Raw genomic sequence first — 19,219 nt, 5'->3', positions numbered from 1 at the left:
CAATGACTAGATCAAACCAAAGATTAACTTCTTAAAAACTATAACTTGTGAAAAAAAAACTATGTCGCGTAGGGGTGCAATCTTCGAAAAATCTGCAAAGAGAAAATACAAGTAGCCAAGCGGACACTCCTGCACATGGGCAGGCGTCTGGACTGATCCTTGGCACTACAGGAACACAAATTATCAGGTAAGAACCAATTTTCCTTTCCCTGTACGTACCAGGATCAGTCCAGACTGCTGGGATGTACCCAAGCTGCCCTAAAAGGGGTGGGACCCATAGAGTCCCACTCGAAGCACACAGCTGCCAAAAGAATCCACCTTCGGATCCCGGACATCCAAAAGGTAATGCTTAGCAAACGTGTGCAAAGATGTCCAAGTGGCCGCCCGGCAAATCTCTTGGAGTGACACACATTGGCTTTCTGCCCAGGACACTGCTTGTGACCTAAGAGAATGTGCCTTTAGACCATCCATCCGGTACTGGTCGCCCGAGACATATGTAAGTTGAAGCAATAGCGTCTTTCAACCAGCGGGCAATAGTAGTCTTAGAAGCCTTAGTCCCTTTCTTAGGACCGCTCCACAAGACAAAAAGATGATCAGACAATCGAAAAGGATTAGTTATCTCCAAGTACTGCAAGAGGACTCTGCGGACATCCAATCTCCGCAGATCCTGATCTTGAGGAGAATTCCTATCCTCATCTGAGAATGCTGGTAACTCAACTTACAGGTTGACATGAAAAGCCGATACTACCTTCGGCAGGAAGGAAGGTACTGTCCGAAGTGAAACCCCAGAGTCAGAGATGCGCAGGAAAGGCTCTCTACAGGACAACACTTGAAGCTCCGAAACCAGTCTAGCCGAACAGATAGCCACGAGAAAAACAGTCTTAAGCATTAAATCCTTCAGCGTACCCCTCTTTAAAGGCTCAAAAGGAGAATCGCAGAGGCCGCGGAGAACCAAATTTAAACTCCATGACGGACAGATCGCACGTACCGGTGGCTTTAAGTGTTTGGCCCCCTTCAAGAATCTTGCCACATCCGGGTAAGCAGCAATGGAAACACCATCAACCTTACCCCAAAAACAACCCAAAGCTGCTACCTGCACTCGGAACGAGCTGGACGCCAAACCTTTCTTTAAGCCGTCCTGCAAGAAAGCAAGAATGTGAACAATAGTGGTCTGCCGCGGGGACACACCCAACCTACTGCACCAAGAATCAAAAACCTTCCACACCCAAACATAGGTAAGAGACGTAGAAGTTTTTCGAGCATGGAGAAGAGTGGTAATAACCGCCTCCGGGTAGCCCATCTTTCTTAACTGTCTCCTCTCATAAGCCAAGCCACTAGACAGAAGCGATCGGCCTGGTGGAAAAATACTGGGCCCTGCCGGAGGAGGTTCGGCAGATGACCGAGGCGCAAGGAGCCGTCCACTGCCAAGTTGATCAGATCTGTGAACCATGGTCGTCGCAGCCACTCCGGAGCCACCAGATTCTATTCGCCGTAGGACTTTTCCCACCAGTGGCTATGGGGGGGGGGGGGGGGAACACGTAGAGAAGAATGCTGTGAGGCCATGGAAGGATCAGGGCATCCACCCCTTCCGACCCATGTTCCTTTCTGCGACTGAAAAAGCGAGCCGCCTTCCCATTCAACCAATTCGCCATCAACTCCAGCTGGGGAACCCCCCCACCAGCGTATCACGAGGGCCATCGCATCCGCGGACAGTTCCCATTCGCCGGGATCCAAGTGTTATCGACTGAGAAAATCCGCTTGGACATTGTCCACGCCGGCTATATGAGACGCTGCCAGACGGGCCAGATTGCGCTCTGCCCATACCATCAATCTGTCTGCCTCGGAGGCGACCGGTTGACTCTTTGTACTTCCTTGACGGTTTATGTAAGCCACGATGGTTGCATTGTCGGATAGAATCCGTACCGCCCTGTGTCTGACCAGGGGAAGAAAATGGCGTAGAGCTAGGCGAACTGCCCTGGTTTCCAATCGATTGATGGACCACTAGGCCTCCTGAGTTGTCCACTGACCTTGTGCCGATCGGGACTGACAAACTGCTCCCCACCCGGAGAGGCTGGCATCCATCGTCATGACTGTCCACTGAGGATTCTCCAAGTCCATGCCCTGAAGCAAGTGATCCGGAATAAACCACCAATTGAGACTGGTCCTGGCTGGTTCCAGAAGGGTAAGGGCAAATGGAATTCCTCTGACTCGAGATCCCAACGGGAGAGCAATGCTCTCTGTAAAGGTCTCATATGAGCAAAGGCCCAAGGAACCAGCTCCAGAGTAGACGCCATAGAGCCAATAACTTGTAAATAGTCCCACACTGTGGGCAAAGGCAGGGCCAACAGACACCTGACTTGGGACATCAACTTCTCCATCCTTAGGCTTGGCAGGAAAACCTTGCCCAGCGATGTGTTGAAATGGGCTCCAAGAAATTCCAACTCTTGAGACGGCACCAGTTGGCTCTTGTCGTAATTGATGACCCAGCCTAGGGACTGTAAACGATGTACTACCGACTGGACCGCCAGTCTGCAAAGTGTCTCCAACTTCACTTGGATGAGCCAGTCATCCAGGTATGGATGAAATAAAATCCCTTCCCTCCGAAGGCACGTTACCACGACCACTATCACCTTGGTGAAAACTCGCAGAGCCGTCACTAGTCCGAAGGGAAGGGCGCGAAACTGATACTGTTCTCCTAAGACCTGAAACCTCAGAAACCTGTGATGGTGGGCGCGGATTCCTATGTGCAGATAAGCTTCCGTCAGATCCAAAGAAGCCAAAAATTCGTCTTTGTGGACGGCCACAATCACGGATCTCAACGTCTCCATCCGAAACAGAGGTATTCTAAACGCTTTGTTGTTTCTTTAAATTAAAAAATCGGCCGGAAGGAGCCCTCCTTCTTGGAGACCATGAAGTAAATGGAGTAACGACCGGTCCGACGCTTGACCTGGGGCACCGAAACAATCGCCCCCAGGGCCAATAATCGAGACAGAGTTTGAAGAATTACCTGCCTTTTTTGCTGAGACCCACAAGGGGACACCAAAAAGAGATCCCGAAGAGGGCGAGCAAATTCCAAAGCGTAACCGTGATTTATAATATCGAGGACCCACTGATCCGACGTGATCTTGACCCACTCCTCGCGAAACAGGGAGAAACGCTCCCCGGAACGGAGGAATAGGTCGGCGCAACTTCATTGGGAAGATTTGTTGGAAGTGAAACCATGAGATGTGCCGTCGCGCTGGGGCCGCCTACCACAAAAGGAATGAACCCAGGACTGAGACCTGGCCGATGTCTGTCGAGGAGCAACGGAGGATCCCCTGCTTGTACGTAAATGGTGTTGACCCTGAAAACGACCTCAGAACGCGCCAAAAGGACGAGACGGTCTGGGCTTGTCCTCAGGCAGCTTGTAGACTTTGTTTTCTCCCAAGTTCTTAACCAACTGTTCCAGCTCGTCCCCAAACAACAGTTTCCCTTTGAAAGGAAAGGATCCCAGCTGGGATTTGGAAGAAATGTCAGCCGACCAATGACGGAGCCATAGAAGCCTTCTTGCAGAAACTGCTGAGGACATAGTCCGAGCTGAAGTACGAAGAAGATCGTACAAAGCATCAGCCGTATAGGCAACCGCCGATTCCATGCGGTTCGCTTGTTCAGCCTCCCCTGGAGGAAGATCCTGAGTGGTGAGCAATTGTTGAATCCAGCGGAGGGTAGCTCTCTGCATAAAGCTGCTACAGATGGCCGCCCTCACCCCAAGCGCTAAAACTTCAAATATGTGCTTGAGCAAAACCTCCAGCTTCTTATCCTGGAGATCCTTCAGAGCTGCCCCTCCGGTTACCGGAATGGTGGTGTGCTTAGCTATGGCCATGACGGCCGAGTCCACCTTAGGAACCTTGAGAATCTCCAAGGACTCATTCGGTAGCGGATAAAGTTTTTCCATAGCCCTGCTAACCCGCAAAGAGGCTTCCGGAGCATCCTATTCCCGGGACATAATATGAAAACGTTTCGGATGAAAAGGAAAGGTTAAAGGAGGAGACCGTAAACCGGATAACACTGGATCGCCCGAGGAAGAATCCATCACTGGCTCAGGAGCCGGAATATCTAGTTCTTGCAGTACATGTGGAATTAGAGGGTCCAGTTCCTCCTTGCAGAACAAGCGGAGTATCTGCGGATCATCACTCTCCACCGGAGCGGCGCTATCCACGTCATCGCTCAAATCCACTGTGGAGGGATCTGGGATCGTGGGATCCAGAGGAGTGGCAAGAGCTGGTAGCTCCTCGGTAGGAACTGGACAGGGAAGCTGCAAGCCAACAGTTCCCTGGTCCCCCGCCGGCCTGAAATTCTTTGCAGGAGGAGGCTGTGTTTTCCAGTCAACCTCAGCTTCCATATATGCCTTGTGGAGCAGCAAGACAAACTGAGAGGAAAACGGGTGCTGTCGCTTTAAGGGCCCCCCCGCGGGAGGAGCCGGGTCCGAAGGCAAGGCTGGAGGTGGAGTCAAGGCAGGCTGTGAAAAACATGGCCTTTGTGGGCTCAGAGCAGGCGGAGAAAGTGGAGGGAGATCTCCTCCCTCTGAGTCGTGACGATCGGGACCTGAAGCAGGCAAGATGGCCGCCATTCCCGCGCTGGGCAGGGCAGGTCTCTGCCTCTGAACTGGCTGACTGGCTCCCGCACCCCGGGAGCACGGCAGGGCAGACTTCGGGAGCGAAATCGGCCGCTGCGAGAGCCCCTCGCCTCCGGGGAATACATCGGGAGCAGAGGCCCTTGCGGGACAGCCACGGCGCCGGCTCCCCACAGGCCTCACAACGGGACCCGTGCGGCATGGCAAATGCGCGAAAAAAGTAAGCGCAGGAGGGTGAAGAATTCCACCCCATCCGGAGGCCTGGGAGATTAGCAGCAGGCTAGGGCTGACGAAAGTAAGTAAAAACTGGCTTGGGAGGGAGAAAACGCTCTCGTTAGATTTTTTTTTTTTTTTTGTCAGTCAGCCAACAAGCAGGGGAATTAGCTTCCCTGCAACTACAGCACCCACCAGAGGGATTAGGACGTCTCTGGGTCTGTTGAAGAGGGGGGAGAGGGACCGGCCCACCGGTAAATCTTCTCCCTAGTCACCGGGCAAGGGCAAATTTCTCCGGGTACAGAGAGAGAGTTCCAAAACGATGACCAAAGTTGTTTTTGTTTTGTTTTTTTAATTTAACTTACAGTAAGTTGATCTAGCCAGAGGAAGAAGGGATAGACACTAATTATGCCTAAAACCTATTCAAGAATCATTAAGTATTAATAAGGATCAGGACCGCAGGTTATGCCATCCTCTCATCTGCTGGAGACAGAGAATACTGAGGGATCGCAGGTGGCACACCAGGTTATATGATGGCTGCTTTTCAGCTTTTCTCTGACTCCATCTGCTGGCAGGGAGGCATAACCCAGCAGTCTGGACTGATCCTGGTACGTACAGGGAACATCCAAGTCTAAAACACAGGTTAAAAGCCTATCAGCCCCACTACTTCTAAAGCTAACAGTAGAATCTTTCTGGATAGAAATCACGTGGGTTGGAGAAGAGTATAGAGATAGGAGTTGGCTAAAATGTTAAGACGGATGATGAAATGTTAAGAGAAATTAGGGAAGCTAATCAGTTTGGCAGTGTAGTAATAATGGGAGATTTCAATTACCCCAATATTCAGGCCAATGCAATATCATGCACTGAGCCTAGCACACAGGTTAACGAATGCTTGGACACATCCATAATCCCTTATGCAGTGAGGGGATCAGCGCGTCCAAACCAGTGCATAGCTAATAGTGCTCATCACATGTAAATTCATGTTCATGAGGCTATTAGCTATTATCCACTTATGCAAAAAATAAATGTGTACCTGACGTGCACATTTTTATTCTCAAACATTAACGACTGCCCCAGAGCAGGTGTTAAGTCTTCAGCCTCCCCTAAAGTTAACAGAAAAGCAGAAAATACTGCTTTTCTGTGGTTCATCTGACAATATCGTGGCGATATTGAGTCGGAGGAACCGAAAAAAGGATTAAGGTTAAAAAAACAAAAAACAAACAAAAAAAAAAAAAGTCAGGGTAGGAAAACGGACACTCAATTAACAAGCGTCCATTTTCCTAACCCGTGTACGGCCTCTTCTCCTGAGCGCCTGATGCCGGGAGGCTCAATTTCCCTTAGCACCACCTTTTTAATGCAGTGGCTCATTTGCCTTTTGCATCACGTGCCCGGGAGAGGTGGCTAGGCGCCCAGTTTAGGCGTGTCCGTATTGCATCGGCCTGATTGACTGGGTAAATGTAAAATCAGGACATGCTATAAAGTTCCTGGATGGAATAAGTGACTGCTTCATGGAGCAATTAATTCAGGAACAGATATCAGAGGGAGTTATTTTAGATCTAATTCTTACTGGAATGCAAGATTTGGTGAGAAAGGCAACAGTGACAGAGCCACTTGGTAGCAGTGATCATAACAAGGTCCATATTCAAAAGCATTTAGCTGGCTAACTCAGCAGGTAGCTGGCTAAATGAATATTTGGGTACTAATGCAGCTAAACTAGCCGGTTAATAAATTAACCGGCTAGAATTTATCCAGCTAAATTAGGGGCATTCCAGGGCGTAACTGGGAGGAGTTGAGTTAGCCGGCTAATTCCAATATTCAGAGTTAGTCAGATGACTTAGCCGGCTAGGTCTGATCAGGGCAAAGAGCTGACCTAAAGTTAGGAGGCTATAGTTAGTCGGCTAACTTTAAGATAGTCTGTTATATTTAATAGTGCAGTTTTACTATTGAATATACCTCCAAAGTTAGCCAGTCTAAATATGTGTCTAAATATGGACCTCATATGAAAAACTGTGAAAAGTATACTTTCATCAAATATTCAGAAAAATGTTTTATATACCAAAGCTGGATCAAATGATTGTACGAAATGGAGGAAAAGACCTCAAAACCCGGGCAGATCTAGTTCATAGACTTTAAGAACATGCTCTACATCATTCAATCATCAGTCATAAAAACATCCACCCTTCACTTTATTAAACTTCAAAACATTTTTTTATTTTTTTCTTATATGTAAAAAAACTTATTTTAATGTCCATTGTGCTCCTCAAGTTATACTAATATGCTGCTGACACTGGCCAAGCTAGACTGAGAGCGTTTAGCTGCGAGAGTAAAATGCTGCTGGATTTTCAAGAAAAATACATGCCCTGAAGCAGCCTTGTTGGTGAAACACGTGGCCAACATCTTTTCCTCCATTTGATACGATCATTTGATCCAGCTTTGGTATATTAAAACATTTTCTGAATACTTGGTGAAAGTATACTTTTCACAATTTTTTATAAATATGGACCTTTACATGATCCAATTTAAATTAATGATTGGAAGGGGGATAATTGGTAAATATACAGACAGCACTAGCACTATATTTTCAAAAGGGAAACTTTGATAAAATGAGGAAAATAATTAGAAAAGACTGAAAAGTGCATTTACAAAAATTAAGAGTACACAACAGGCATGGTTATTGTTTAAAAACGAGGAAAAAAACCAAAAGAACAAAAAAATACAGTCCTATAGAAAATAATCAAGAGCAACAAAAGGACACTGTTCAATAAATTTTGTATAACAAATTGCCAACACTGTGACAAATGTGATCTAAAATGATAAATTTATGAAGGAACTGCATCAGCAAGCCGGACAACGGCAGTGCATGCAGCAAAGCCTTCCGGTCTAATCCTCATTTGCGGTGTTTTTTTAGAATAGCATAACAAATGCTTTGAAGATTGTTAGAAAGGCAGTTTTGAAATAATATTAGTCCGTCTGTTCCCGTGACAAGAACCGTATTTTTCGCTCCATAAGACGCAGTTTTTTTCCCCCAAAAGTGGGGGGGAAAATGTCTGTGTGTCTTATGGAGCGAATATAAAAAAAAAAACCCCATCCCAACCCTTTAAAGTTAATTAACTACACCCTCCCACCCTCCTGATCCCCCCCCCCAAGACTTGCCAAAAGTTCCTGGTGGTCCAGCGGGGGTGCGGAAGTGATCTCCTGCACTCGAGCCGTCGGCTGCTGGTATTCAAAATGGCGCCGATAGCCTTTGCCCTTACTATGTCACAGGGGCTACCGGTGCCATTGGTTGGCCCCTGTCACATTTAGACTCCTGAAGAAGCAACTGTCAGGTTGCAAACACCGGCCGCTGTCAGGTCTATCATACACTTATTTGTCACGGGAACAGGGACTAATATTATTTCAAAAGTGCCTTTCTAACAATCTTCAAAGCATTTGTTATGCTATTCTAAAAAAACACCGCAAATGAGGATTAGACCGGACGGCTTTGCTGCACTGCCGTTGTCAGGCTTACTGATGCGGTTCCTTCATAAATTTATCATTTTAGATCACATTTGTCACAGTGTTGGCAATTTGTTATACAAAATTTATTGAACAGTGTCCTTTTGTTGCTCTTGTTTATTGTTTAAAAACACCATCTTAGAAGCACAATGCAGATGTATTCCATGCACTAAGAAAAGTGGAAGACCACCAAATGATTGCTGGCATGGGTAGAAGAAGAGGTGAAAGAGGCTATTTTAGCCAAAAGAACTTTCTTCACAAATTGAAAGAAAGATACAGCTGAAGAAAATAGAAAAAAGCATAAGTTAAATGAAAAACATTGCTAAGACAGGCTAAGAGAGAATTTGAAAAGAAGTTGGCTGTAGAGGCAAAAACTTAAAAAAGTTAAATATATCCAAAGCAGGAAGCCTTTGAGGGAGTCAGTTGGACCGTTAGATGATCGAGGGGTTAAAGGGACACCGGGGAAAATAAGGCCATCGAGGAAAGCCTAAATGAATTTTTTGCTTCTGTGTTTACTGATGAAGATGTTGGGGAGATACTAGTTCCGGAGATGGTTTTCAAGGGTGACGATTCAGATGAACTGACACAAACCACAGTGAACCTGGAAGATGTAGTAGGCCAGATTGACAAACTGAAGAGTGGCAAATCAACTGGAGTGGATGGTATACCCCAGGATTATGAAAGAACTCAAACTTGAAATTTCAGACCTATTACTAGAAATTTGTAACCTATCATTAAAATCGTCCATTGTACCTTAGACTGGACAGTGGCCAATGTAACCCTGATATTTAAAAAGGGCTCCAGGGGCGATCTGGAAAAATATAGACCGGTAAGCCTGACTTCAGTGCCAGGAAAAATTCTGTAAATCATTCTAAAGAACAAAATCACAGAACATATAGATAGACATGGTTTAATGGAACAAAGTCAGCATGGATTTACCCAAAGGAAGTCTTGCCTCACAAATCTATTTCGTTTTTTTGAAGGGGATAAAAGTGAATAAGTAGATGTATCTGGATTTTCAGAAGGAATTTGACAAAGTCCCTCATGAGAGGATGCTAAGAAAACTAAAAAGTCATGGGATAGGAGGCAATTTTCTTTTGTGGATTGCAAACGGATTAAAAGACAGGATACAGAGAGAAGGATTAAATGGTCTGTTTTCTCAGTAGAGAAAGGTAAACAGTGGAGTGCCTCAGGAATCTGTACTTGGACCAGTGTCATTTAATATATTTATAAATGATCTGGACAGGGCTACGATGAGTGAGGTGATCCAATTTGCAGATGACAAAAAAATTATTCAGAGTAGTTAAATCACAAGCAGACTATGATAAATTACAGGAGGACCTTAAGAGACTGAAAGATTGGGCATCCAAATAGCAGATAAAATATAATGTGGTCAAGTGCAAGGTGATGCATATAGGAAAAATAAACCATGAAGTAGTTACATGATTAGGTTACATATTAGGAGTTATCACCTATGAAAATGATCTAGGTTCATAGTAGATAATACAATGAAATCATCGGCTTAGTATACTGTGGTGGTCAAAAAAGCAAATGGAATTTTATGAATTATTAGGAAGCAAATGGTTAATAAAACAGAGAATGTCATAATGCCTCTGAATCGCTACATGGTAAAACTGCACCTTGAATACTGTGAGCAATTCTGGTCTCCGCATCTCAAAAGAAAGATATAATTGCGCTGAAGAAAGTACAGAGAAGGGCGACCAAGATGATAAAGGGGATGGAATGGTTCCCCTATGAGGAAAGGCTAAAGAGGTTAGGGTTTTTCAGCTTGGAAAAAAGAAGGCTGAGGAGGGATAACATAAGAGGTCTATAAAATCATGAAAGGACTTGAATAGGTAAATATGAATCAGTTATTTACTATTTCAAATAATACAAGAACTAGGGGCACTCCATGAAGTTAGCATGTAGCACATTTAAAACAAATGAGAGAAAATTCTTATTCACTCAATTAAGCTCTGGCATTCATGCCAGAGGATATGGTTAAGGCAGTTAGTGTAGCTGGGTTTAAAAACAGTTTGGACAAGTTCCTAGAGGAGAAGTCTATAAACTGCTATTAAGCAAGTTGACTTAGGGCATAGACACTGTTTATTATCGGCATCAATAGCATGGGATCTATTTAATGTTTGGTTAACCTGGATTGGCCACTTTTGGAAACAGGATGCTGGGCTTGATGGACCTTTGGTCTGACCCAGTAAGGAAACTTGTCTTCTTATGACTCAGGAATCAAAGCCAGATCCTTCACACAACAGCATGCAGTGCTGCCAGTGGACCAACAGGTTGGACCAACAGGATGTCCAAAGACATCCATTTTAAGAAAATGTCTCACCTGCAATTCTTGCCAGAGGTTCAACCTTGAGTTTACTGGCAGCATCTGAAGACATCATAACCACAGCAGCAGCCCCGTCGTTCAGTGTGCTGGCATTGGCAGCAGTTACAGTTCCTGAAAGTACAAGCAGGGTTAGGGATGTGGAACACATGTATGTGGTTTCACCATTACAAACATTTCCATATGAGTCATGGGAGTTTAGGAAACAAGAGTAAGTCGCTATTATGAAGTTCCCAAGAATTCCTGTTTGATATCATTCTTAAAACAGGCTTCAGACTAAAGAGAGAATGGTCCAACCAACTTCACATATCAACCTAGAATCTCTACTGCACATCCTCCCATGCACAGTGGAGAACTCCTCTTCCACCTCCACACCCACTTGGTAGACAACTGGAATTCAGACCTCAATTCAGTCACAGACAAGACTGCCTCCAGAAAAATCTCCATCCTCAAACACTCCATATCAACCCCTTGGTTTACACTAGAACTAAAAGTACAAAAAATAAATGGCAGGAAGCTGGAGTAGAAACGGCACAAATTGAATTCTCACACAGACAAGACCAAATGTACCCTCACAACCAAGACCTACTGTAACAAACTTTCACAGAAAGATCAAACCCATCTGTTCTGAGCTGGACAAGGGATCAACGGGAAACCTTCTACAAAATAAAGCAGCTTTCTCTACACTCTTTAATCAACTTCAACCCACTACAAGAAGATGTGAACAAGCCTCAAGCCCACCACCTGTTAATCCAGGTTAATCAAACAAGCAAAATCCGGACTACTCCACCGCATCCAGATCATTACCAATGCACCCCTAGCAGAGGCCCATCTTCCAAACTTCCTAAAAACGAAGTCATTAGACCCACACTGAAGAAACCTAACCTGGACCTTAATGATCTGAAGTACCACTGCCCAGTCTCAAACCTCCTCTTCCTAAGGTAGTGCTACTTCAACTCCCTGATTATTTGCTCAATAACAATGCCCTGGACCCCTAACAATCTCACTTCTAACCACACCATGGCACCAAAACTATAGTAATCAGCCTGGTGGCTGGATTATGGACAGTCGGCAACATTAATACTCTTGGCCCTCTCAGCAGCCTTTGACACAATAGACCACAACCTCTTAGATCTGGCAGGCTCAGCCTTGGTCTGGTTCACATCCTTTCTATCTGACACTACCCAAAGCAATAGCACTGAAAGAAGCTCTGTCCAAATATGTCTTTCTATCCTGTGGTGTATCACAAAGCTCTATCCTATTACCTACGCTATTCAATATCCATATGATTGTCCTTGGCAAACTCAGAGACTGTCAAATCACATATTATTCCTATGCAGATGACATACATAAGACTCTGCACAAACCAAGACATAAGCAGGCGCTGAGTTTGACTGGTTAAGAAAAACTGTTAACTGCCTGCAAACAACACAGCCTGCACCCCCAAAAGAGAGAGAGAAGCAATTGATTGGGAAACAAGAACCCAGCCACCGCCTCCCCAAAGTAACTCTTTGGGGAGGCGGTGGCTGGGTTCTTGTTTCCTTGTTTCTTGTTTCTGGATGGAACAACCCTAACCTTCAGCTCCCCTATACTCTCAACTTACCACTAAAGCAAATAACCAAGCAATATCCAAAATGACCTTTTTGCCACCTTGACCCCTCCTAGATGACAATGCCTTCACAACAGTTGTCCAAGCTTTAGTAATCTCCTACCTGGACTTTGCAACTCCCTTTATGCTGGAATCCCCAACATACCAAACTGCCAACTATCGCACACTCAAAATGCTGCAGCCTGCATGATAATGAAAGTAAACACATTTGACCACACAACCCCAATTCTAAAAAACCTACATTGGCTCCTGACACTCTACTGCATTAAATTCAAACTGCTAATCCTAGCTTATAAAACACTCAAAGCCTTGGCTCTGACCTACCCTCAGGAGATCCCTCACTGCCTGTACACCTATTTGCCCCCCTACCCTCACAAACTCAGGCATGTTTGGTGGGGCCATCCACGTGAATAATGAGCCTCACCAACATCAGGAAGAGAACACCCCTTGCCCCAGATCTCCTATCCTTCAGGAAACTGATGAAAACCTGTCTCTCTCTAACAGATGAATCAAAACTCCACTCTGTATATAGTCGCTTATTGCATCACTTCTATGATGTACCTACTTGGGCAATGTTATTCAACTACTATAATCTGTTAGACCAATCCTTTTATCTATGTTTAACAGGTATGTTACAAACAACATAGTAATTATAGTGTATTACACAGGTCTATCTGTGTAATACAACATAGTAATTACAGCCCTGGCTGTAAAAACATGTCATAAATAACCTACAGATGATGACGATGAGAGAACAATGGCAGGTTTAGTATTATTCTGCAGATGGGCAGCTTGGATGAGTCTTGCAGGCTGTGCCATCATTTTCTCTGGTTTTAAATCCTACTCCATGACATACATTACATCATCACATCTATGAACACACCTTGAAATTATCAAATTGGCATAACCTTGTCCAGTGACAGTGCACATACCGATTCACTTGGGATCGATAGAGGTATTGAATCTGCTTAGCAATAAATAGTTCTTCCTTAAAACCTATTTAAAATCTGCCTTTTTTATACAGTACATGCTCTTCCGGCATATTTTGCACACCTAAAGCCAGTATCAACTTTTCATGCAACCAATAATACTTAATCCCTTATTTATTGTGGCTTAATATTGAATCAACATTGATAGCTAGTTTATTTGTTTCCTGATAGAGATAGAAATGGTCACAAGGACATTACAAATTTATTGGGGGGGAGGGGAGGGGTACTCTGAAAAGGCAGAGAATCTTATATCCATAAAAAAATTACACTCAAGGCCCCCCCCCCCAAAAAAAAAAAATCAATAACTAGAGAAAATAATGTCCAATACAAAAAAGAAATTTTCCTGGAAAAATTCAACAGAATTATAAAAATAAATATTTGTAGGACCATTATAAAAGCCATCAAATAATCTAAGGCTGCATTATTTACTTAAGGTCCATTATTAATATCAATCTTTTTAATAATCCAATGCATTTAAAAGAATAGTAAAGTGTGACATCTTAAGAAGGACTTAGCAACGTCCAAAATCAACGGGAGAAGTACATAGCTCAGTCCTTGAACGTCGCCCTTGAAACCTTACATCCACCCATTATAATCAGGAAAGAATAGAGAGAACAAGTAGACCTTTTACTATGAGCAAAAAAATACTTAGTCAACAGACATAGCACAAAGCAATGTTTTGGGTCAAAAGTTGACCATCAGGGTTTGCAAGTGTTACATCTAGGAAGACTGCCTTGGCTATGCTTATGCTACTGGTTTCCTTACCCTCTGGTTTATATTCAGCATAATTCTTTCCAATTCCATTGTGCATCACCTTATGTTTGTCTGTGCTGAAATTCATTTGCCATCTTCTTGTCCATGCCTCCAATCTATCCAATTCAGCCTGTAACCCTTCCACATCCTCAATATTAGCGGACTTAATAACATTTATTTTTCTATAATCTGCAAACATAGCAACACTTCAATTCATTCAGAAAATAGTCATGTGTAAATTATAATGAAATATAGAAACTAACTGATATCAACTCCTGTGGCCCTCCAATGAGGCATCATGGTTTAGACCAGCGTTTTCCAACTGGTGTACAGCGGCATACTAGGGTGCTATACGTAGCTGTATCTCTGGTGCGCCGCGGCAATCTTTAGTTTCTCTTTACCCAACAGCTGGCCTGCAGGATATCCTCCCGCCAGCAGGGGGAGTCAGAGAGCAGCGCTTATCTGCAGCTGCTTCTGTTTTCCCCTCTGCCAGCTCTCCTCTTCTCCACAACTGAAACTGCACTGGGCCCTGTAGGCACACACGTCCTTCTGGTCCCATGCAGTTCCCACTACAGAGGGAAACAGGCAGAAGAGAAAGAAGCATCGCCAAGTAAATGCTGCTGGAAGAGGCAGCCGAATTTGCTAGGAAGCTGGGGGTAGTGGGGCAGAGGGAAGGAAAGAGACGTGATGGAAGGGGGTGGTGGAATGAGAGGGTGGGAGAGAGAAGGTGATAGATATGAGGTCAGGGGGTAGAGAGAGAGAGAGATAGAGAGTAGGCAGGTTATGATGCCAGGAGGATGGAGGGAGACAGCAGGAAAGGGAAGGTGATGGTGATGATGCGGGGGGGGGGGGGGGGGGAATAGAGAGAACGGAGAGGAAGGTGATGTTGAAGGGGAGGGGGATGTGATAATACCAGGGGGTGAGGGGAGAAAAAACAGAAGAGAAGGTGATGATACCAGGGGCTAGAGAGAAAGGGAAGAAAAGGTGATGATGCTAGGGGATGGGGGAGAGGGACAAGAGGAGAAGGTGATGATACCCGGGATGGTTGAGGGAGAGGGAAGAGAAGGTAATGATGCCAAGCATGAGAGAGAGAAGATGAAGACTGCAGTGGAGTGAAGGGAGAGGGACAAGAGGGGAAAAGATGGTGATGATGCCGAGGGTAGGAGATGGAGGGAGGGAAGGGAGGATGATGTTGCCAGGGGTTGGGGGAGGAGAAGAAAGAAAAGAGAGAGAATGAGGATGCCAGGGAAATGGGGGATAGGGAAGATGGTGGTGTGCCATGATGAAGTGCACCCAATGTTAGGTGTGCCTCAACACAAAAAAGGTTGGGAATCACTGGTTTAGACCATCTAACCAGTTTTCAATCCAATTGCATGTTTTCATATATTTAAATGTTCCTAATTTTTTTTTAGCTGGTTCATATACACTATCATTTACCATGCCTTATAAAGCTAAGAGACCTATATACTAAAGAGTTTTTTCCCCGTTTTATTTTTGTCTTTGGAAAAATGCTTAGGACATCAGGCCCTCTGAGATGCATAGTCATCATCTCCTCCTTTATTGATTGTACCATTTTTCCTGATTGAGACATTAAACTACAGGTCAATAGTTACTTTTTGAACAAAGGCATCACACATTAGCTATAAAAAGCAGGGTTTTCCAAACCTGTCCTGGTGGCTTCATGGCCAGTCAGGTTTTCAGGATATCCAAAAGGCAAAGCTCCATACGTTGCAGATCCATTATGTGCAAATACATCTCATGCATTTTCATTGGGGATATCCTGAAACCCTGAATGACTGTGGGTCCACCAAGACAGGTTTGGACACTTTACAATCTAACTGGTATAATTCAGTCTCCACTGAAGCTCTGAAAATTACCTTTCATGGCTCTTTGAGTAACCTCGAGTGTACGCCATCAGGCCTTGAAGCATTGGCAACATTTATCAGCAGGATTTTTCTTAACCTTGTCTTAAGATATCCATATTTCAGCCATCCTACCCCTTCAGTTTCTACTTGAGGTTTCACAATTACTGCCTCCCTTATACAGCTTGTTTTTGGTTTTTTGATTGGTTTTTCTTTTATCAATTACTGAGACAAGAATCCTATTCAGTAAATCACCTTTCCAAACCAATCTTGTTCTCTACTATGTTGCATTCATCTTTCAATGGGTCAGTCTCTACTTTGCAATTCTTTTATTATCTATCTGTAGAATAAACAGGACGTTTTCAGGCTTTTCTAAAATACTTCCTTTTGGAAAGCTGTAATTCAGCCTTTATTTAAGCAGACTAAAGGGAACATGGTTTGTGTTACGTACACAGCTCTCAAAGTGATGGGGCACAATTGGCTGAAATAGTTGGTTTACCCTCACTGGATCCTACCTGCCCCTGCTGTCTATTCTCATTTTGCTTCCAAATTACTTGAATGTGCTGGTCATAGCCGCTGTAGCCATTCTTGATCCACTCCAGTCTGGTTTTACCCTCTACATTCAACTGATACAGAATTTGCCAAAAGTCTTCAATGACCAGTTTATGGCTAAAGTCGTTCTCCTCCTTGACCTATCTACTACTTTTGACACAGTTGACCACCTCCTACTCCTCGACACTCTGACCGCGCATGGATTTCAGGATTCTGTCCTGTCTTGGCTCTCTTCACACATTTAGTGTTTCTTCTGGCAGTGCCTCCTCTTCTGCCATTCCATTATCAATTGGTGGGTCCTCATGCTCAGATCTCCTCTCATGGCTTTAAATACCATTTTTATGTTGATGATTCCCAGGATTTGCCTCTCTACACTAGAAATTTAATCAGAAATCCAGCCCCACATCTCAGCCTGCTTGTCTGACATTGCTGCCTGGATGTCCCTCCACCACCTTATACTCAGCATGGCTAAGGCCCAGCTCCTTATGTTCCACCCACCCCTCCAAGCCTACTTTCCCTCTTCCTCCTTTCTCTATTTCTCAGGATAAAACAGTCATCCTCCTGGTCCCCTTAGCCCAGAACCTAGGAGTCATCTTTGACTCCTCCCTCTCCTCCTCTACACACATCCAAAACTCTGCTAAAACATGCTGTTTCTCTCTTTATAACATTGCCAAAATCTGTCCTTTCCTTCCTCAACGCTCTCTCATCTACTCCCGCTTAGACTATTGCAACCTGCTCCTCACAGGTCTCCCAGCAAGCCATCTCCCTCCACTACATTCGGTCCTAAATTCAGCTGCACAACTTATTTTTTGCCAAAGTCGCTATGCTCAAAGAACACAAAACAAAGGCCTCCTAGAAATCCCGAACTTAAGAGACTCTCACCTAGCACTAACTAGAGAGAGAGTGATCTCAATTGCTGGCCCAGAACTATGGAATTCCATGCCTGAAGAACTTCAAACATTAACAGATAAAAAAGAAATTCAAAAGTGACTTAAAAACTTGGATATTCAAATCTATAGAAACATAGAAACATAGAAATGACGGCAGAAGAAGACCAAACGGCCCATCCAGTCTGCCCAGCAAGCTTCACACTTTTTTTTCTCATACTTATCTGTTTCTCTTAGCTCTTTGGTTCTATTTCCCTTCCACCCCCACCATTAATGTAGAGAGCAGTGATGGAGCTGCCTTCTACTTGACTAAACACCCAGTTCTCCATGAATCAGATAACCTACGTAATTTCTTAAACAATAACCCCCTCCCCGCTAGCCCCTTTAATCTAGCTCTGTTCCTATCGTATTACTTCCATTTCTATGAACATCTATCCACAGTGTAACACTACATTTTGTTTGTGAATGTTTTTCCTGTAAACTGTTATGAACTAGTGATTCTCACATGGAATGACAACATATAAAACATTTCAATAAAATAAATAAACCTGTTTTTGAAGTTAATGCTTTGGCTCCCTATCCGTTCCCGTATACAGTCCAAGCTCCTCTTACTCACCTACAAGAGCCTTCACTCTACAGCTCCTCACCACCTCTCCTCTCTTATCTCTCTCTACACCTCTACTAAAGCACTCCATTCATCGGACAAGTCACTCCTCTCTGTGCCCTTCTCCTCTACCACCAATTCCCAGCACCGTGCTTTCCACCTGGCTGCGCCATATGCTTGGAATAGACTTTTTGAGCTGGTGCATCATGCTCCCTCTTGCACCTTGTTTAAATCCCATCTAAAAAGACCACCTTTTTTGAGGCTGCTTTTAAATCTAAGCTAATTAACTAATTAATTATAACCATTATCTTATTATATGAAACACCCCAGGTCTCTTTTAACCTATATGTTTGTCGTGATTAGATTTAAAGCTACTGAGCAGGGATTGTCTCTGATATGTTGCTTGTAAAGTGCTGCCTACAGCGAGTAGCGCTATAGAAATGTTAAGTGGTAGTGGTACCCTCCTACAGCTACTATCAGAGCAGGTTTAGAAATGAAGGGACCAAGCTATATCCTGTTCTGTCTGAAATAAGAGCTCACTCCATTACCCAAGTCTAAGAAAAGCTGAAAAGGTGAGGACAAAGGTGAAACTCCTGTAAGGGACACATGGCTCCTAATGTGAGTTTGAAGGGTAAGAGGGCTTGGAAGAAGGCTAAACAAAACACAGATTCCACTGATAGAAAAAATTCCATGTGAAGAAAATGATTCAATTTTTGAAAATGTTTGTTTACAACAGTCAAAACCTAAGCTTGCCTCCTATCTCCCTAGATTTTTCTGTCAAGACATGCAGCTTCTACTGAAATAAGGAAACAGTCAATTTGTGTGCTTCTAGTAGGTCAGTCATCCATCAAAAATCCACAAAAAACGTAAACGTGGCACTCTTGTATATATGGCACTCTTGTATATATGGCAGTGCCCAAAGTTTTTGCTCTCTGACTCCACCTGCTGGTAGGGATACACAACTTCTCTGGACTGATCTGGGTATGTTCAGGAATTATTATATGTGAAAATCACGATTCAGCATTTCTTTAAGTGCTTTTATTACCCTTTCTAGACTTCCTGCACTCGTGCCAGTCCTACTTTTGTTTTACACATTCCCACTAAGCCTATTTGGCACTGTCCAGCTGAGATCCTTACCACTTCAAGGTGATAGGCAAAAGCACTAAAAAGGCCTTAGTCAAATCTAGACCAGTGATTCTTAAAGACCGTCCAGTCACTCCAATTTTCAGGATGTCAACAATGAATATATATGAAAAATCTCTGCATACACATACAAAATATCTCTCATGCATTTTG

At 44.1% G+C, this 19,219-nt stretch overlaps 1 protein-coding gene across 1 annotated transcript in view; it reads right to left on the bottom strand.

Annotated features, from left to right (window-relative positions):
• Positions 1–19,219, bottom strand: part of ACAT1 (acetyl-CoA acetyltransferase 1) — a 75,773-nt gene that overhangs the window by 21,183 nt on the left and 35,371 nt on the right. The window contains exon 9 of the mRNA XM_029602464.1: positions 10,668–10,781. Coding sequence (XP_029458324.1) covers positions 10,668–10,781 — 114 coding nt within the window. The remainder of the gene's footprint in view (positions 1–10,667; positions 10,782–19,219) is intronic.

This window comes from Rhinatrema bivittatum, chromosome 5 (assembly GCF_901001135.1).
Source record: "Rhinatrema bivittatum chromosome 5, aRhiBiv1.1, whole genome shotgun sequence".
Taxonomy (NCBI): Eukaryota; Metazoa; Chordata; class Amphibia; order Gymnophiona; family Rhinatrematidae; genus Rhinatrema; species Rhinatrema bivittatum.
The sequence above is the reverse complement of the archived record's forward strand: the minus strand, read 5'-3'. Positions and strand labels throughout refer to the sequence as shown.